At 36.5% G+C, this 21524-nt stretch overlaps 2 protein-coding genes and 1 long non-coding RNA gene across 3 annotated transcripts in view; 1 reads left to right on the forward strand and 2 right to left on the reverse strand.

The window, feature by feature from the left end:
• Window positions 1–3973, reverse strand: part of rnf13 (ring finger protein 13) — a 39516-nt gene extending 35543 nt beyond the window's left edge. Inside the window, exons 1-3 of the mRNA XM_004067892.4 lie at window positions 3763–3973; window positions 1113–1325; window positions 820–900 (exon numbers count right to left, since the gene is read on the reverse strand). Of these exons, the coding sequence (XP_004067940.1) occupies window positions 820–900; window positions 1113–1226 (195 nt within the window). The 5' untranslated portion in view covers window positions 1227–1325; window positions 3763–3973. The remainder of the gene's footprint in view (window positions 1–819; window positions 901–1112; window positions 1326–3762) is intronic.
• Window positions 3974–9544: 5571 nt separating this feature from the next.
• On the forward strand, window positions 9545–21448 carry ppp1r2 (protein phosphatase 1 regulatory inhibitor subunit 2). The gene is made up of 6 exons (XM_004067893.4): window positions 9545–9910; window positions 14551–14658; window positions 15349–15432; window positions 17412–17515; window positions 18361–18534; window positions 19270–21448. Exons 1-6 carry the CDS (start codon window positions 9780–9782, stop codon window positions 19287–19289), a joined length of 621 nt encoding a protein of 206 aa, XP_004067941.1. The 5' UTR covers window positions 9545–9779; the 3' UTR covers window positions 19290–21448.
• LOC110014937 lies at window positions 13960–15416 on the reverse strand. Its single transcript, XR_002289965.1, has 2 exons — window positions 15244–15416; window positions 13960–14544 (listed from the first exon to the last, which is right to left on the reverse strand). It is a non-coding gene; the product is annotated as an uncharacterized LOC110014937 (long non-coding RNA).
• Window positions 21449–21524: the final 76 nt, after the last annotated feature.

The raw sequence follows: 21524 nt of genomic DNA on the forward strand, positions 1-21524 counted from the left end.
GTGTGGAAACTCCCACCAAAAACTCTGACCAAATACGCAAGACTGGACTTCACGTCAACACAAAGCAACAAGGCGTTTTGCTGTCTGTTTGCAAAAATGCCTTTGAAGAACAACAACAACAGCAGCAACCGACTGTGGCGAGCGCTACAATACCCAGCTTAGATAGCAGACATGAATCATCACTGTCGGTGTGCGGATCAGCCAAGTGCGAGGTGGAAAACACAGGCCTCAAAAAAACAACAACAAGATCTTCAACACAAAGAAGTCACGCTCTAAAGCAGGTTCAAGAAATGACGTTCAACTTTCAAGAAGCCGCTCAAATCAACATTTTGGCTGTGTCCGAATTCCCTCAGTGTCCTGGATTTAAACACTATTTGGACACATGCTCACTCCCCTTATGAAAAATACAGAATATGACGTCACCTGTTTGCCAAAGTAAAAACCTGATAAATATGAACTATGATGAAAACTTGGATAATTGTATTAAACACACATTCAAATACATTTGTTTTCAAATGACAGATTTTAAAGAACAATGTGTTGTGGCCTATATTTGCTAATCTAGTGAGAATTGATGCAGACTAGCTTTTCACAGTGACTTGTGGGAAAATTCTAGGGCACTGGATTTTGGAATCAAAGATTAGTGGAATGGGGGGGAGGGGGGTGGACACAACCTTTGTATACTGTGACAACAATGTTTCCACTTTTTTTTTCCTGAACTACAACTGTGGTTCTATTGTAAATCAATTCAGTTGTAAGGTTTGCTCTGAAACAGTTCAAGCCAGCATAAAAGCGACCCTTGACCCCAATAATACTCACCTTTAATCCATCACTGGGGAGCCGGAAGCCAAACCGAGCAGGCATGTCATCAAAGTTTTCTGTTTTGTTGTCAAACGAATACTGAAAGATAGAAAGACAAATCCAATAAGTCGAGGTGCAGTCACACTTGGGAGCTTTTGATAGCACTCCAAACGTAAACACACAGCACTTTTCCTTTCTATCAGTGCAAATAAAGCAACACAGGAGTCGGGCCGCCTCCCCATCAGTAACGGTTGTCCACTTTAAAGACACAATATCCAGAAACTTTTTATTTTTTGAATGTCTGTACTCACAGCAGCAATGTCTGCCTCCACAGGCAGCAGGTTGAGGAAGGCAAAGAGCTGAACAGTGAAGATGGTGTAAATCTGCGTGGCTGAGAGCATCAGCATTCCCAAAGACAGCAGCATCTTGGCATCCACGACTCTCTGCTGCTACGCCACTTACTCATCAACACACACAAACCGCCTCAGTGTGTCGCCTCTAGACACCAACTGTTGACATCACACCTAGAAAAGTGCACATCAAGTATCCAGGTTATTTCCTAACACAAGACAGTAGACTCATAAATAGAAAAATAAAGATGTGGATTGAATGGAGTGTCTGTCTGCAGCTGAAATGAAGACGGCGTTCTACAGTAAAATCCACAGCTCGTCCGCTCATGTGAGACCAGGTGGGACTAATAATTCTAATGGCGGGAAAGTCGGAATGCCAATCCTCCTAAACGTATAAAACATGCAGCAACATGCTTGACGGCTGATGGATAACAATGATGTTCAGGCCAGTGGTTTCCAACTTTGGCCTCTAATTCAAAGGGTTCTTCACCTTTTTTCCCTTTCTCTAGAATTTAATTTCAGGCAGGAATGCCCTGCATAGACTGTGTTTTTTTTTTTGTATAAAGCTCAGATAGTACTAAAAAATAAAGTTCAAATTGGGAAAAACAGAAACAAAGCAGCATTAAAAATGATGAAACTGTGGGGGAAAAAAGAAAAATCTAAAATACTCTGTGAGCATTAAAAACTAGAAAGAGTTAACATTTGCATGAGACAACAGTGGAGACCATAAACGCTTCTGCAGGTAGAGATAGTTGTAGTTTTCAAAGTGACCGAATTTGAAACGTACCTTGGAGGTTGAAAGATTAGAAATATAATATTTTTAATTACTTAACATTCCAGAACGATGAAAATTGTGTCTTGTTGTTCTTGTGTGTGTGTTTTATTGTTCTTGTAGCATTTCTCTAATGATGGGGGGCATATATAAAGAAAGTTGAGCTTATAATTACATTTCTGAGTATTTCTTAATTCAAATTGTGGGGACTTGCAGACAAATAGATCTGTGTACGTCTTTGTTTTCCTCGTCTGAGCTGGAATCTGGCTCCTAACTGTGCAGCTGGATTGCTCCAATATTGCTGGTCACTTTTATTGAACTGCACCTCTAATGTTAGCTTGGGGTTGTAAGCTAGCAGTAGAGAGTGAAAACAAATGGATGATGGGAAGTGGGGGCAGGCTTACTCCATGCCATCAGTTTTGCCCACAACTAAGAGGCAAACCTCTGATGAGCTACTGCCGCACTGCAGAGGAAGGAGCACAGGTTTCTGATTTTGCCTAAAAACAGCATAATCATAATAAAAAAAAACAAGGAATGCTTTTAAAATAGATTAAAAGATGATTGGAGAGGGACTTTAAGGAACACAAAATACAATTCATGAGCTTCACTTGAGAAATATAGGTAAAAAAATAAATAAATAAAAAACTTTTTTCTATGTATCCCCCCCCTCTCTAATTTTAAATGTTTGGTCACATCTACCCGCTCCTCTGTTTTTCCAGATCTGACTTCACACCCGAGATAACACACGGTTATTTTTAAAGAGAAGCTCTTTCCTTGTGATTAATGCTCGAGTATCTTCAATGAAAGAAACAGCGTTTGGATTTGTTCATGCTTCTTTGAGCACTGCATGGTCTGACCCAGGACATCCCAAACTGTGTAGTTTGTTTGCAATTTTGAATGTTTTGCACAATAAAAATAACAGAACAGCATTTTAGTTTGCTGTTCTCTAAAGGATGAGCAGCAACTGTTGCTCCAGTGCTCCTGCTTTACTGACAAAAACCTGAGAAAAAAAAATAAACTTAAGCCAGACTTAACATAAGATCTTTATCAATTAGGTTTATTTACATGTCACTCATTATTAACACAAAATACCAGGCAAGCAATTAGAAAAATCAAACTTATTAAACTTAGATTCGATGTTAGTTCAATTATATTCCTGCTGTATTTTATTTCAGTTTAAGGTGACTTCAATGGGATTGAAATGAAGTATAACACAGTTGGTATCTGGTAAAGCAGTGAAAGTGTGTTTTGTTTTTTAAAACATTACTTCAGAATATTTTTGTTGAATTTGTTAATTACAAAATATTTTGGTTAATGTCATATGATCCTTTCCATCCTCTCTTGTTAGAAATGATCAACTATCTTTTAAAGGCAATCACTATTGTTTGGACAAAAGGTGGGCTGAATTTTTTTTTAATTTAAATTTGTTTTTAATTAAAAACCTATTAAAAAATATGTATAATATAGATCTACCCTATCGTAATGATGATGTTGAGAAAATACATTAAGGCAGAGGAACTAAAATGATTCTGAAGCTGAGGAAAACAGTCCTGTCAACATTTTCTCAAGTTAAACATCACCTGACAAAACATTGCAAGATTATACTAAAATTGTTGAATATATTATGTGTGAGCGAACAGAACAGAAAAACATAAATGATTTTTAAAGTTAAGCATAAACCTGCGCACTGCCATCCTAATATTCGAAAATACTCCAATGTAGAAAAAACACGAGTTGAAATAAATCCGCGAGGACATCCTAAAAATCTGCAGACCACAACAAAACGTCCTATTCCGGGAGCTAGCATGGGGCTAGCATAGTCGGATCCTCGGTGTTTACCTTTAGTCCCGCGCGTAGGTTTGTCTTTTTTGAGAATTTAGCGGCTGTCGGCCACATTTCTATCCCGTATAGCGTGTCGTGTGGGGGGACATGCACAAAGGCGTCGAATTTGGTCACTGGTCATGACGTGTGGGCGATGGATGAAGGAGTCCGATGAGAAACGGTTACAGGGTGAACCGCTAGATTCGGGCTGCTTTCAGGGGTTGCCAGATCTGGCGGAGAATTTCCAGCATTATCTCTCAACCTGAAAAAAATTAAATCCCACCCAACTCAGTGAAAAAAAGAACAAACAACCTAAACAACAACAACAAAACGCCTAAATAATTTTTGGAACTTTAAACACAATAGTAAAACTTTAGTAAAACAAGATAGATAGATAGATAGATAGATAGATAGATAGATAGATAGATAGATAGATAGATAGATAGATAGATAGATAGATAGATAGATAGATAGATAGATAGATAGATAGATAGATAGATAGATAGATAGATAGATAGATAGATAGATAGATAGATAGATAGATAGATAGATAGATAGATAGATAGATAGATAGATAGATAGATAGATAGATAGATAGATAGATAGATAGATAGATAGATAGAATTTATTCCAGACTCATGGTCCAATCAGTAGAAAAAGGAGTACACAGACCCAAAACTACATTTAAAAAGATACACAGTGTCAAGAATACACAAGTTGAGGTCCAGTGTATAGTTAAAGTTAATAAAAAAGTTAATAAAAAATACTTAATAAAAATAAATTAATTAAAAAAGCTAAGACTAAAAAGTACTATAATGGCATTCTAGGAAACTTCCCCCAGCTCCACCACACAATAAAAAACAAAGGTTTTGCAGCTAGAAAGGAGAGATAAGCACATTTACAAGTCATTGCGGTTTGTTAAAATTCACAACAGTATATCAAACTCATTCAGTTATTCAGAAATTCTACATAAATCGATAGGGTTGTAATCAATGGATCGATTAATTTTCCTACAATGCAACCAGATCGGTCTGTCTGTGGCACATTCTTGATGGAATAAATTAAGCTATATCAATTTTAATGATTGAAAAATTGTTTCAACGTGAGATGAAAATACCATTTGGATTCAAGTACAGTAGTTTTATTTTACAATAATTTCCAAACGACACAATTTAAAAAAACGACACGATATAAGGGATGGCAGCAAAAAAAAAACGATCTAGCCATCTTTACAGTCCAATGTGTGGAAACACTTTACATCTAATGATGGTATTATTCTGGTGTGTAAAAAACAACACTTAGCTGAAATTTTATGAAACTAATTTGTGAATGGATTTACCATTCATTCTTGTTTCACTGTTTGTTTGTACACATATTTATTTACACTTGATTTTCTTGCAAGAAATAAAATGAATCTGGAGAACATCACCTGCACTGTTCAGTATCCAGGTGCTTATCTCTGAGTCACACTGGTTGAATTTTTGGCTAGAGATATCCTGTATCGATTTTAGGTCAGTGACTCGAATTGGATGAAAATCAGATTGTTCAAAATGAAAAATATCCACTATGGATCATATCAGCAACAACAAATAATAATATGAATCGAATCGTTGCTCAAATTGATTGTTAAATCCCTACTAATTGATCACATGGTTGCTGCCTCAGTTGACAATGGATGTAAATAAATCAGCTTTGTATTCAAGAAAGGTTTTAATGTATTCACACTTATTTCATTTGTGCACTACTGTATTATGTTTAATTAAATTTGTTTTATTAAAAATTCCTTTTTTTAAACAGCTTAATGTATTTTCAAAGAACTAAACATGCCTAGTTTCCTGAAAAATGCCCAATTAGGCCAAAACTAACACAACCTGGCAACACGACTTCAAGACAACGCTGAGAAACTGAACACATTAACCATTGGCTAGAACACATGTCAATCATTTTTTCCGGAAATGACAACGGACATAAACAGATCCACGTGACGGAGTTTCTGCCTCCTAGAGTCACATGAATCGTCCTGAGCAGCTTTTCTTCTTTTTGCCCTACCAATAAAACGAGCAAAGAAGCATTTTTCTAACAAGAAAATCTATAAAAACCAAACAAACGCGCAAAAGAATTTCATAATTTCCATTATATAGCATTTGATGCTAGAATCACCCTCATTAAAACGAGGAAGAAAAAGATGAATCACTTGATTTTACCATGAAATCACCAGCACCCTCTACAGAAAAAAATATGAGCAATTTATTATTTGACATAGCGTGGTTGTTTATTCTATACGATAGCAATCATAGAATGTGATACAATGCCGTGCCTATTCTAATATCATGATATACATTGTTTGCTGGCATTTTGGTGAAAGTGTGGTGCCATAACTAATCAATTTTAGATATTTATGTTTAATATGTGCATGCAAGCCCTAAAAATATTATTGATTGGTTTAGAACAACAGACACTGTGATGCATAGATAGTTCTTTGCAGTTATGGAATTGTAAATTATCTACAAAAATGTATAAAGGAGGTTAAATGTGTTAGTATGGCACGAAATCCCAGCATTCTTCTGTCTCTTTCTGATGTACGAGTCGTCATTTATGTGGCTGTTGTTATGATGTGGATTGTTGTTTTGTTTTTATCAGGAGGCATTTTTCAATTCAGGTCTCAGCTTTTCTACTTTATTCTGTTTTAGTCTTTTTTGAAAGAAAATATCTGGAGTTACCTTTTTATGAACCGAAATCACTCATCGAAATCGCTGACAGCTTTCGAATTGTTCATCCTGTGCTTTCACTTTCTCAAAATTAAACAAAGTTGTTGGTAATCATTATTACCCCATCATCTAAATGCCAAATGCGGCTTGTCTGTTACATTGGATTTCTACATTCTGTTTTTGCAGGCGTAGTGCAAATGCATGACTTTGGCAATAATATTCCAAGATAAATGATAAGCCATTACAGTTAGGAAGTAACCTGCATAACAATGGTACTTGCATCACAAATCAACTGCAATTGTACAGAAATATAACATGACTTTGTGTTTTCGCTAGAATGTTTTGCAGTCACAAGTCACACACACAAAGTCGCACAAAGACAGCTGTATCACTGGCATAAAAGAAGATAGAGGAGAAGTTTGTCAGTGGCTTACACAAGGTCGAATCAAAGTCCAGTTTTTTTTTTTTTTACAGCTGACAAATCATTACTTTATGTTTCTCCAGATTTCATTTTGTTTGTGTTTGTCATACATCCGTGAGTTATAGATGTACTTCATGTCTTCTTATTTTGTATGCACCTTGTATGTTTTAAAGAGATCACAAGCAGTTTTCTTTGTAAGTATTGGCTTCACACAGACTCATACAGTTTGATTCTGGTTTGATTTAAAAAGCTTTGCTGTTTGGACTAAAAATCATTTATGTAATTCTTGTATTTGAATAACTAAAACATGAACCACATTTAACTTTACTTTTTTATTTTGAATTCAAAGTTTTCAAATAGTAAAGCATTCTCTGAGAGACTTAACAGCTGATCAAATCATGTTTCGATAAGGTTTTATAACACAAGAAGTCAAAATGTTACAAAAATATTCTTTTTTAGTGTAAAAACAGGACAAAACAGATGGATTTGGCTAAGAACTGTATCAGAGTTTTTTCGTTTTTTCTTCTGAGTTTAAAGACAAAATATAGTCCATACAGTCACCAATTACTATTTTAAGAAGAGGCTCAAGACCCACCTTTTAGGTCTGGCTTTTACATGACTTTAATAATTGCTTATGTCTTTTATTATTTATCTATTTATTAATGTATCTATTTTATTTATTTATTTTTTAAGGACTATTATTATTATGTTTTAATCATCTTACGTATATTATTTTTTGATTACTAATGTTGCTATTTCCTATTTTATTTTGATAGTTGTTATGTGATTATAATTTTTTATTCTGATGTTTTTTTACTCCTCTTGGGGATCCACTGTTCTGGGGCACCACCATCTTAACCTGTAGGGGGTGCTGTTGCTCCGGTGCCCGTTCTCATTGGGCTGGCTGGGGTCCCTCTCTGTGGCCTCTCTGTAGAGTGGGCCCTAGGCTGCTCTGTGTTGGGTGGGCACTGTGGTAATGACCCCCGTGGTCGGTCTGGACCTTGGAATGACTGGATCCCCATGATATCGTTTCCTCACAGCAGTACCAAGCCTGACCTTCTTTTAGCTGCAGTTCTTTGTGTGTTCAGGGTTCTACTGGGGGAACTGGGTGGGTGGAGGGAGGAATCTGGTGAGGGAGGGGTCCCATCTGTGTGTGATTGTCCTGTGTTTTCTGTTTTTAATCATTTTCATTTGTTATGATTATTTTATCTGCTTTTATGTTAAGCGCTTTGCGTTTTTAACTGAAATAAAAGGCACTATTTAAATAAAGAAAGAAAGTTTGAGTTTGACTTAATAAAACACCTTGGAAACACACCGTTAAGATTGTTTTTACCTCAGAGCAGCTCAAATTAGAGTCCAACTGCAGTCATCATTGATCACTTCATACAACATTTAATCAACCTCATAGTGAGTGCATTTAATATGAGACTCTCAAACATGGAACAAGATGTTCTCATGTAAACCTAGAACAAAATATAAGGAGTTTATGGCTCTCTGGGACATTCAATTTCTCTTTATTATTATTCAAAACAGCAGTTTGAACAACTGCATTGGTTTTACTTAACAAATGTTGTTTAGTGGTTTCGATCACACTGCAATTAAATTTACTATCATTTGTCAGAAACTAAACAGATTTTATACATAAATATTACATATGGAATAACACTATGGGAATATAGAAAAATAGTTGTTGATTAAAGCATGCAGCAAAACTGAGGAAGGTTTTTTTCAATGTTTAGTGCATCAATATCAAATCTGACCACAAGAGGGCAGCACTAAACTAAAATAAATTTATATCTGTCATCTCAAATCTTGTGAAATGATTTAAAACCAGTTCTTTAAAACACACAACTATAAATGATGCTAGGACTACAAAAACAATAAACAACTCACACACAAGTTGATCATTTGGAAAGAATATTCACCTATATTTACCTTAAAAAGAATATTATACACTTGTAATGATCCTTTGGAACAGATATAAACTTAAACTATTTTAGATTTTTTTTAATCAATTGATCGTCAATCACTACCTCCAAATTTGCGTTCTATCAAAAAGAAAATGGGATAATTTGCAAATTTCTTGTTGAGCCCAAAGTAAAGGAAAATAATTATTAACTGATTACCTTTTCAGGGATATTTTCTCTTCCAAACAGTTCTTGAAATTTTGTTGGTTTTAGAAGAAATGACAGTAGCCCACCTTTATTAAACATATAACTGTTTATTTATAATCTTTTTTCTGAGATTTCTTTTTTAATCTAAATAGGATTGATTTTTCATTTATTTCAGTTATGGCTGACAGTTGACAAGATTGTGGTTTTATTATTTTACTGATGCTGGAAAGATTTTCATTCACAAAAATAGATATGTAAAGACCAAAACCAGCTTTCACAAAGAGCCATGATTTGACCTTGACCTTGAAGCCTTTTCTAATCTTATATAAACCAACACCACAGAACTATACAATTTGGTAAAATATTGTAAAATTACCAAAAAAAATAACCTAGTATGTTTTTTTTTTTAATCAGTACTTGGTCTCTATAGTTTGTGTTTTTACTGTCATGTTTTTAAACTCCCATGTGTTTCAGAACTATTGATAACCCTGGTTTGATGCAGTGTAAACTGACCTAGAATTGTTGTTATGTAAAACGTTTTCAATAAAGGTTGAAGACAAAAAAGTATTTCGACTCCGCGAGCAGACCATAGAGCAGACATGCAGCATCGCCTGTGCCCGTTGGAAACGGATCATGCTTAGCCTACTTCTGATTTTAACAGAGGACCGTTTAGTTATGACGGAGTGTGTGTACTGCTTCCAAACGGTTTCCGGGGAGTTTATTGCATAAATCACGAAATTAAACAATTGCGGAACGAGAAGCCAGCACACCTGACATCCACCGTATGCGGGAATGGCAGCACCCCGTCAGATAAAAGGCATCCTGAAAAACAAGATCGCCGGTATCAACGTGAAATCGCTTTCCGAAGACATTCCCGGGGAGAACACAGAGGACGCCCCTGGACTCTCGGAAGATGACCAACAGTAAGTTTTCTTTTCAGCCATAATGAGAGGGTGTTGCCCTGGAGAGGGAAGCTAACGGCAGCTAACAAGTGTTAGCTCATAACTGAACGGCTAGCCAGAACTTTGGCGGTACTAGTAGAAACAGCCAGCAGAGTCGACTCTTTATATTAAAACTTTATCGCTCTTACTTGTTATCACATCACCTCTCTTCCGTATATATATTTATACAAACCGTGTTTTCCAAAGCTAAATGTCTACAGACGCCAACTGTCGTTCGTAGCTGCTCGACAGCTGAGCTAGCTAACGCTAAGAGTTTAACCTGTCATGATTTTTTCGTTTATTATGTATTTTGATATTATTACTAATTGGAATGTTTGCTTAAAACGTATGTTTCTTGAATCACAACACGGCCATTCTTGGTGAAGATTGGTAACGATTATTATTCTGCTAATAAAGAGTCATTACTTTGAGAATTGCATTTATTTTGAAATTCTCAGCAAAAAATTTATTTAAAAAGAAAAAGGATGCATGCGGTTTTCTTTTGCTCTGCTTTACTCTGTAGTAAAGCAAATAACCTAGGAACTCAATTGCAAAAATAAAACGGCTGATAATTAATTGTGAAAACTTCTGACATATGGAGACATCTGTACTTTATTTTTAAATTAGCGTTCTTTATATAAACGTGATTATTATGTTGTTAACTGGCAAAATCAATAAAAAAAACTGCTATCTTAAGTTGAGAAAATTGGGGAAATTGTTTTTTTAAATCTGTAAAAATGTCCATTTAGAAATGTTTGGAAAACCTTTTGTCCCTTCTTTCATCTGCTTTAAACTTTATTTTTCATTCAAATTTAGATGAAAAGAGCTTGATATGTAGTTTGACTGTCTGTCTGTTTGTATCTGCCAGTTCTGTTGCGCATTTTTGAACTTTGCCATTTAGATAGAATAGAATAAAACTTTATTGATCAAACAAAGGGGGGATTACCTTGTCACCAAATCTCGATATCAACAAACAGATAGAAAATAAGACTAAAAATGGACTTAAAAAATAATGACAATAATTATTATCCATTTACTTAATGGGTTGTTACTTTATGAAAAGCTATTTTCTGTATTTTTCCATTGAACTTGTCAATAAGTTCGGCCGTTGATGTGACATCAGAAGCGAATTGGGCGACTCTTTTATTACATGGAACAATGGCAGCTAACAGACGAAAATTTTTTGTTACAGGCTGAATCATAAATCGGGACAAATATAATTTTTTGGGATTAGCGTGGTCTCGCATCATGCCTTTTGTATTAGAACAACAAAAACAAGCAACAAGGTTGTTAGCCGGGTATTTTTAGCCACGGGTGTCACCTGAGAGGTGAACTGGAAGCTGTAAATAACTGGATGAATAAGTGTACCTGAAGCAAAAAAAAAGAAAAAAGTCACCACAGAGCTACATCGTCTCAAGGTGAACCCACAGTGTTTCACATGCCACCTTACTTTCATACATTTAGCCATTTCTGGTCAAAGCAGATCATGTCTTCCAGTCTGTTTTAACAGCTAGTAATAGGAAAATATTATAAATCAAAGCCTTTGGCTTCTTTTTAAATAGATAGCTTAAATATAAAAGTTGCTTTCATGTTTTACATGTCAATATTTTTAAGTCACTCTTGAACATAAACAAGACTCCAGCTAAATTTGTCAATCTTGAATCCTTGAATTTACATTTACTTGTGTTTTTTTTTTCTGGATTCAACAAAAAAGTACAGATCGGCTTTTTGTATCAGTAACTGGCCTTTCGAGAGCCGGATTATTTGCTGCTGATGTTGTTTTCCACTCTACTCCTGATTATACTGTCCCGGCGTATTAGTAAAAGTCAACAGAGGGAAATTAGGCCAGAAACGGGGAAAGATCTTCGTACCGTATTTCTTTTGGTTTTCTTTCCCCAGACGAGTAAATGCAGCATTTTTGTGAAGTTACTGAAACAGTCTGCATGAGGTCAGAAAGGAAAAATTGGTCTTGAAAAGATCCAGTGTGCAGCCAAATGCAAAATTCTCCAGTCCAAGTGGAGAGGATTGACCTCAATATAGGATGCTTTTGCTCTGAGCTCCAAAAGCCAGATGAGCTATAACTGTGTTTGGAGTCTGGGAATTGTATTTATCTGGACCAAATAAAGCCAATGCAACATTTTAGATCAATTTTCTTTATTTCTTATTGCTTCATAAAGCTTTCTTATTGCAAACATTATATTAGTGCAGTCAAACAGTATTTATCTGTTAATGTAATGGCTACTAAAAAAATACATAAAACAATACGCTTTGACGCAATAACAGTGCAAAAACATGTATTTTACAAGATCCTGCACTTTCATGATGTTCTGGTACAAATTCATCACAGAATGTCTAGTTCTAATAATGATTCTGTATATTTAAAAAATACACTTCATTTTTTAGGTTGTCTGCTTCATTTGTTTTTCATTTTTTAAACATTTTTCTTTCATCTATTTGTTCCGTCTCCAGAAGATATGTTGATGCACAAACTATCAAAAAGTCAGATTTCCTGCCAGAACCTCAATCTTTGTCGTCTGAGCTCTGCTTATTTCTATTAGATGTTTTTTTTTTAATCCTCCCTTTGTATGAGAGTATTTGGAAAAGTGAAAAGAGAATTGTTAAGAAAAATGTGAGTTAAATAAATATTGAATGCATGTTTTCAATGTTAGAGTAGGAAGTTTGTATTTGACAGTTTTCTTTTGCACTGTCGGTCCGTGCAAAGCAATCAGGGCCACCAAGGACTACTGCTTATTGTTAACCGTCAATCACTTAAATCAACATTAACTGAGTATGACGTCCCCATGTGGTCATGAATAATGAACAAAGGCTTCCATGAAACTCAAGCTCTCTGCAAGCAGCATCCTGGCTCTCCTGTGGAGAGTTTGACAGGCAATGGCTGTCCATGTGCTTGACAGGAAGGCTTCTTACTCCACTTGGTCATTTAATATTATTTTGATTTCTTTTTAACCAATTATTTTCTTTTAACTAAATATCCTGTAAAAATGCAAAGGTTTCACATCTTTTTGTCTGGGTTACTGTTCATCTTTCACATGCAGTTGCTGAGTTTTTGTTTTTTTTGACAGACGCTGTGAGTTTTAGAGATTGTTTTAGTTCTGAGCACAGCTGGATTTAACGCTAACCTTTGTAATGGTTCGCTGCTTTCTAAGGATTAACCAGTGAGGGGGGGGGATTTTTCCACATGTTGAGTGAACATGAAGAGTTCAAAAATTGCAAAACACGTTAAGAATAGATGAGAGAAAAAAACACACGCTTATATAAAACATAGGATCAGAATGTGAGAATAAAAATAGCTTTTGAGTAGCTTAAGGCTACTATATTGGGTGATTCTTAAAAGAGTAGTTTAAAAGAGAGTTTGTGGGGATTTCTGTTTTTGTTTTTCCAAAGAAAATTGATGAAAGCAAAAAGCCAACTGGAAGGTATCTGTCAAATTAGTTTTTTTGGGTTCATTTTTCAGAAACGGGGTTCTTTGCATTTGTTTTCTTATCATTCCTGGAGGATTGCAAATGCATCAAAGTGACAAACGTCGTTGCTGCCTGCGTGAACGGCCTCTTTGCTGGATGCTTTGAATGCAGCGAGGCCGGACTTGTCCCCGCTGTCTTCTCACTTTGGCACCTGATAGTGCGGCCCAGCTCAAAAGTGGTGATGCACTCTATTTAATGAGTTTTCCTCAAGCGTTTTGTTTCCAGCTGTTAACCACTCTGGATGGGTGGTAATCGTTACGGAAGAGTAGAAGCTCTATATTTGGTGTACGCTAGTAGTACATGCTCTTTCTGCCTACTGGCCTTTGCATTGGAGAGGCAGCTGCTTCATCACAGTAAATGTTTTTGTGATGAACTGCTCTGCATGAATGGAAGGGAAGGCCGGTTCTAGTTTGTCTCTAAAATATATAAAAACACAGCATGTGTGAAGCACTAACTAACTTCACTAACTTTTTAGTCATTCCTATCAATTATTAACCTAATTTACAATATGGATCAAACTTCAATACGTTCCCGATTGTGTTTTTTTTCTTTTGTGTTTCTGCCTTTTTAAATGCAAAACAAACAAAGCTGTAAATGTTGAGCCAGTTGCTGTTAGGAAAGATGTTCTGTCCTCCTCTTGGCTTGTTTAAAAAGAGATTTCTTGAACTGCTTTTGTCATCGTGACTGTCTGTATCTGGTGTTGCAGGTTTTTCAGCAGCAGGCGGTAGATTTGGCATCTCTGTTCAACCTCCCACTGCCTTCCCGTCTCCCGTGACACCTGACCTTTTCTATAAACAGGGTCAGGGATGATGATGTTTATGTAGAGTTGGTTTTTGTGTGCTTTTCAAACACCCCTTGTGGCTTTTTTTTTAAAAAAAATATGGAAAACCTCACAAAAACAACTTTTCTACTATTCTGAAAGTCCCTCCTCTGATTTTTAGCTTTAGTGTCACATCCTGAAATTTGTTAGTAATAAAGCACGACAGCCCAAGTGAGAAGTGGGCCACATCTAGTCCCAGATTGTATCTTGGTCGATCTCCTCCCTGGAGGAATCTTTGGAGATTTGCGGCTTTTGCTCACTGGTCCAGTTTCAATGTCTTCTCCTTCACCAAACTTCCTGCTGTGTTGATGTCTCTGCAGGAAGAAATCCCAGAAATGGGATGAGATGAACATCCTGGCAACATACCATCCAGCTGACAAAGATTATGGCCTCATGAAGATAGATGAGCCCAGCACGCCATACAACAGGTGAACCGCTTCTCTTTGACCATGACAACCATTACGTCTCGTCTGATTTCAGAGTAAATCATAGAGATTATTATTTTACTCTCAAAATAACTTTTCAGGATTTCACATTTTAAATGAAATTGACATTTAAGATGACAAGCGGGCACACACATTTTAAATCTAAATAACTAATAGAGAACACTTTCAGTTTTTCACGGAATAATCCAATGATTGTTCTCACTGCATTTTGCAAAGTTTAATTTTAAATTTTAATCCTTGTTTTGCTCTCGCTAACCCAGCAACGGTGAAGAATAAACGGTAAACAAATCTAAAGATAAATACAGAAAGGAAAATGGAGTTTGAGTTGTTTTAACAGGGAACAGAAACTCAAACAGACGGAGCATCAGATTGGAAATTTATTATAACATATTTTTAATCTGACTTCAATAATTCATTTTATAAAGAATAAAAGCCTTAATCAGATTGATCTGACACAAAAGTCCCCACTTTAGCGTCAATGAAAGAGAGGAGCAGTAACCTTAAAAATGTCTGGAGGGTTATGGATTTGTGTCCACACAGCAGTCCTAACTTAGGCTGCTGTCTCACCTTGATTTAGGTGGTTCTCCTTCCTGCCCTCATTTGACCCTCGGATCCCTTTCTCTCCCCCCTTTTATTCCTGCTGTCAACGTTTCACGGCTGCTTCTATTTCAGGATGGTCGGGGAAGACGAGGATGAAGGGGCGCTGAGCGACTCTGACGGCCAAAGTGGACTCGCAGCGGAAGACCTCGCATCAAAGTAAGAAAGAAACAAAAAGGGAAATAACCACAAAGTTTGAGGTTTTTCTGAAGGTTACCTGGAAAGCAGAGCATGTCCTTCTGTAATATTCATGCAATAATACACTTAATTAATTCAACTACAGTATAACATTTAAGCAAAAAAAAGTTATCATATACCGCTACTCTTTATTACATTTTTACCCCAAAATTAATATTTTCCTTGATGGCGCTTTTTTATTTACTTTTTTAGATTTTTTTTGTACTTTTTTAAAATCCAAAAATTTGAAGAGCTTTTGTTTAAACTTGCATGACATGAAGATGTTATGTGTGACTTATAAATGTTTGTTTGACATATTTGCACATAACATGCTGGGTTTTTTTTTCTGCATCGTCTGTGTTTGATTTTATGTTTTTCCTATAGGATTTCTGCATTTAGCGGCACAAAACCTCTGGGTTTTATGTTTTTAAATGAAAGACTGAGCGTCCCATCAGCCTTGCATTAAAAAAGTGCTTTCAAAGCATATCTGCAAACCAGAGAGTTCGCTTGAATGATGCTTGATTATGCGTAAAGACCCACTCTGATGAAGATGGTGGTTTTAACTTGTTCTGTGGCATTTTTCTCATGATGGAGGACATAGGCTTAAAATACCATTTCTGAGTGTTGTGTAAATTGTTGTGGACCAGGAGCAGACCAAAAAAAGCTGTTGAAAAAAGCTTATAGTTACAACTTAGAAGCTACAAATTCCCTGCTCCACTCCATTCCTATTCATCCGCCTGTAGACGACTAGATCCAAATACGTCTTTGTTTTCCTCGTCTGCGCTGGCTTCTGGCTCCAAACTGTATGGCTGGATGGTTCCAGTACTGCTCGCCATTTTGGTTGTACCAGTTGTGTGGGGCTGCAAACGAGCATGTAGGATGACGGGAAGTGGGGTGCAGTCCCGCCCACAACTCAGAGGCAAATTTGTAATAATCTGCTGCAGCTCTGCAGAAACTGTCCTAGAAAAACTACACAACACTTTTAAAATGGATCAGAAGATGATCTGAGTGGGATTTTAATGCAGAGTTATGCTTAATTCTATTTTCAATCTCAACCCTGACAGGGTGTTTTATTAATTAAGCTGCATTTTGTGATATTTTTACTGCATTCAGTAAAACCCATCTTAGCTAAATACCAACATGAAGTTTTCTGTTACATAAAAGAGCCTAAAATTAGGTTAAACAAGAAGTTCTGCTGCTTTAAGCAGACACGAAGGGAGCTGGGGGAGCGTTCAGCTCTCGACTATTGTGTTGACATGAGCGTGCTGATGTTGGGACGGCATCAGTCTGAGCGTATGAATGCGTGTTGCAGAGAGAGCTGGGTTTAGCCTCAGGCTTGTGAGTCAATTAGTTTCCTTTGTTTGCTTCTGTGCCTTTTAAATGTTTTATCATAAACCCTCTGGACTGTATTGTACAACAGCTGCTGTCTTTCCCCTTTTTCTCCTATTTTGTCTTTGCAGTTGACTCTTTTGTACTTTTCTCTCCATGATGGTTTTTCTTTGGCCTCCTTCATTCAATACATCGTTGCCTGTCACTCTAAAACTGCAGGCAAATATTAATTCTCCTCCCGGGCTAGATTATGCCAGCTGGTTGGTTGGACAGTTAATTGGAGCTTCCCTAAAGTAGTTCACATGCTCAATCACTTCCACTGAGCGGCAAACCTGTATTCATTTTGCACAGCACCCTTTTATTGGGTGGAATAGTAGATTTTGATTTCCTCTCATGTCGTAGGCCCACTCACTCACACATGAACTCCAGTTATTCTGCCTGTTTTCTCTCTTAATACCTCCCCATCTGTGCTCCTTGCGTACAGATCTCTTTAGCGAGCCTTTTTTAAAATCCTACTACAATGACTTGCACAGGATTAGTGGATCATCCCTGACCTCTGCAGGTCTGTGCGCTAAAAGGTGTTCAAACAATCTAGGCTTCCTACCATAGTTGTCTTGTCTTCGTTTCCGCAGGCTGGCATCAAGTGACACCCTAGAACCTCGCTTTTTGAAAGAAGAAGAAGAGGAGGAGGAGAGCAGTGAGGAGGAGGAAGAGGACCTTACTCCTGAAGAATTGGGTAACTCCTTTGAGACGTCTTTTGATTTTTGCACAATGCCTTCAGCAGAACAGGATCTGCGGAACATTTTGAGAAGTGCGTGCATCAGGACAGAAATTCCTTCCGTTTTGGACAATGCTGTTTTATATTGTTTTTTTCTGTTAAAATTGATATTTTTCCGGATTTAAAACTGCACATTTAAAGTTGAATTCAACTGTGAGAGTTATTAAAGCATAATTATGACTTGAAATGAGCCTTACCAGCTTCCTTACAACAGTAGAGCCAGTTAAACCTGAATCGAGCAGAATAAGTGTAAAACACTGAGACAAATGAAACTCACCTGTGGATTTGATCTGTGTGAGCCTTTGAAGAGTCTGCATGCTGTAATTAAAACTAATCAGGGTTTCCATGACAACGACACCAGATAGGATGCTTACTAAAACGGAGAAAGTCCAGCAGGGTGGAGACCTTTGACCTTGAAGACTTTCTGTTTGTGGATAAGGAGGAACAAAGGTTACTTTGAGCTTTGTGAAGCTGGTCTGATCTCATGAATGAATCTCATGGAAGAGCTCAGATCTTGACTTTTGTGTTGCATGATTTCTTTTCAGAGGTTTTTTTTTTTTTTAAATTTGACTGTGGATGTTTCTCTTAAGTTAGTAAACCACAGATGGATAAGAATTTAAAGATGATGAACAGAGGAAAAAAGACAGGAACTATTTCAAAATGCACCATTTGAAGCAAGCATCCAAAACTCTCAAAGGTTTGATATCAGGGTGCTATACACTGATCTAAAACATGGTCCTAATTTGAGAGATGCACACTTTTGACCTTTTTAATCAGCTAATCATGTTTGTTTCCCTCTGCAGCCAAAAAGAAGCATTTTCAAATGATGAGGAAGATGCACTACAACGAAGGCCTGAACATAAAGCTGGCTCGCCAACTTATCGCCAGTGAGCTAGAAGAGGACGAAGATGAGGATGAAGAAATGAGGGATGACACAGAGGAAACAGAAGAGATCAGTGTTGACCCCCCACAGGATGGTGAGTACCAATGGGATTGTGGGTGACTGGTTTTGACCGTTTTCAGTGGAAAACATTTTTCACTGCAGCGGCTTTAATTGCAGCTCTCTGTGGGTGGATGGATGCAGCATCAAGGTCTAAAAAGGGAACGATTTGTTTAAAATCTCCATTTTTAGAGGGTAAAAAAAAAAGATCCTTCATGAATAGAGTCACAGATCATCTCATATGTCAAAATTAGTAATAGTTAGTTATTTATTTAAAAAACACCAAAAATCACCTTTTTTACATGTTCTGTTGAATCTTGTTTGCCGTCTAAAAAATAAAGTTTTTAATTATTTTGTTGTCATCTGTATCTATAATAAAACATAAAACAAAGCATGTCTATTGGGGGGGGGTCACATGGATGTAGTTTGTGGGCCAAACTTCTTATTTCTTTGTCACAGCAATCATGGTTAAGCATGTTATATTTTTGTTTTATAATTTCTAAAACTCGAGAAATTTCCATTTTCATCAATGTACAGGCGGCTGCTTTGCCTTTTTCCCTCCATTCTTTTATTTTATTTTTGTCATAAGAACCTGAAATGAAATCCTAAGAAGTTATCCATCGTAAGCTCTTTCTCTTGTTTGTCTTCATTTTCAGTCGATAGATGGTTTTGTAGCCACATTTAGCCTTTCACCTGTCCTACTGGCAGGATCAAACATCAGAAACATACCCATCTATGTCTAATCTATCTTGTGTGATTCTCTGCTCCTCAGCGGACTCTTTGGACTCGTAAATGAAGATCCCTGTTCCCAATTGAGACCCAGTTCGACTCAGTCACTGCTGTTTTCAGCGCTGAGCCAAACAGCAAACACCTCTTCTGTACCCACATGGCATCTTTCAATAGCCAAGTAACATATCTGTAAGCTAACGTGTCTCCTCTATTTTTCAATATAACCTTCAGAAACTGCTTTTTATCAATAACAACGTGGAGGTTGCTTGTCCTTCTTTGCTCACCTCTTCTGGACTGATGTTGCACTGCAGAACATGTGATCCTGATTCCACAAGGAGGATCAAGGCCTTCAAAATAAAATAAAAATTAAAAAAAAGGCAAAGATTTTATGGGATAATTATTACTCTAGTTTAGCTCAATCAGCACGTCAGCCCTGGAAAAGGCCAGGGGAAACCCCACAACATAACTGAGGCATGACAGCAGTGTTGTTCTTGGCTTCATATCTGATTTTTTTTTCCCTTTCCCCTTGAATATTGTGTAACTTTTGCTCTAAGGCCTGCCCTTCTGGTGCATTTGATTATCACCAAAAGAAGTTTATTTCCTTCTGAAATCATTTTATGCTGTTAACAATCTTACCGTTATCTTATATTGGCATGGTAAAAAAGATTAGGTTTCAACATATTTAGTCCCAAATTTCAAACTGTATAATCCCCTAAATAAAATGCTGCCTTACAAATAAAACTATTTTAATCTGCTTGACTTGTTTGTTGCCCTGCAGTGGTTCTCAATAAAAAAACAGAAAAAGTCTTAATACATATTAAGAGATCTCTGATGTTTTTTAATAACATCAACTATTAATGTCCAGGTTTCTACAGTGAGGAATTGATTTGATGTTAGTTTTTAACCCCTTCCTGCACCATCGTTTAAAAATAACTATTTCATTCTGGGTAGGCATCACCCCCTCAGCCAGCTTTAGTTCTTAAATACAAATCATTTAAAAAAAAACAAAAAAAAAACATCCTTTCCAAATTTTTCACATTTGTATCATACTGCTATAACATTTATTTTCATACTACTTATAACCTTTCTTAAAGAATACTAGTGACAAAATCTTTTGTTTCCTGTTATTTTCGTTTCAAATATCATAGGAGACACTGTACGGATGTATTGCTGCTGGGGTTTGTTATGCGCTACTGATCAAACCTTTGACAAAGAAGAAACCGGCAGGTTTTGTGCTGGTTCTTAGGCCTTTCATCCCATTTGAGTTCATCCAGACAGACGGTGTTTGGAGGTGTGTAGAGGATGCAGCGTCTCTCACCTGACTTCATTTGGGTGAAGGATGCTGCTAGAAGAAGTCATGGAAAGAAGCATGAATTGATGCTACTGAAATACTTTACAGTGGATGCTAGCAGAGACCACTAGAGCTAGAAGCGCGTCAAGGATTTCTTTATCTTAATTTAATTGTTTTTGCACTGTTTGGAAATCCTACAAGTGTTAAGTCTATACATGTACTGAATGAAAAGTGTGCATAAAGCGTGTGTATTTTTCCTGTTCATTTCTGTCATTTACCTTTAACTCTTTCATTTTGCCCCGTTTTCAGAATCATTGAGGTTTATATTATAGAAAGATGGATAACAACCAACAAATTGACTTTGGGTAATATGCGTTATTTTTGTTCAAATGAGGTAAAGGAAACTTTATTGAAATTGTGTAAAGGAAACATCAAACCCACAAATGGTTTTCCTTTTCTTCTGCCTATATATATATATATATATATACACGTGTGTATTTATATATAGTCAGAAACCGTGACTGCATTTGTCCTGATGTAGTTTTCCTTCTTAATTATTATACTAGTTGGAACAGGGACTGATGTTATCACCCTGTAGGTGGTTATTACCTGTCAAATGTGCCTCTAATGTATTTACTTACATGTGTGTAAAGTAAGGAAGTCTATCATACAGAGTAATTTTTTGCCTCTTGTCTCCTTGTTTTACATCATTTTGGTCCTTTTTGGCTTGTTTTTCTAAGCATGATAGACTGTTAGGCAGCCCTATGACGATGCTCAATGTCTCAAGATGTCAAAACAGTGGGAGTGTCCAAGCCATGTTTCTTTTTCTTTCCCTCTTTTGTATTTCCAGTTTGCATGTTCTTAATCATCCAAATGTTTGTATTGATTTGTTTTTTGCCTACTGTCATTAAAAAGAAGTTCTTAGAATGTACTGTGGTCAGATTTTATGTTTTTTTTGCGGAATTAAAAAAAGAAATGGAAGTCATAATTATTGAGAGAGAGAAAAA

Source organism: Oryzias latipes, chromosome 4 (genome assembly GCF_002234675.1).
Source record: "Oryzias latipes chromosome 4, ASM223467v1".
Lineage (NCBI taxonomy): Eukaryota > Metazoa > Chordata > Actinopteri > Beloniformes > Adrianichthyidae > Oryzias > Oryzias latipes.

Coding starts and splice junctions, on each gene's coding strand:
- ppp1r2 (XM_004067893.4), top strand. CDS start 9,780: ATGGCAGCACCCCGTCAGATAAAAGGCATCCTGAAAAACAAGATCGCC. Junction 9,911..14,550: donor CTCTCGGAAGATGACCAACA/GTAAGTTTTCTT, acceptor ATGTCTCTGCAG/GAAGAAATCCCAGAAATGGG. Junction 15,433..17,411: donor GCGGAAGACCTCGCATCAAA/GTAAGAAAGAAA, acceptor TCGTTTCCGCAG/GCTGGCATCAAGTGACACCC.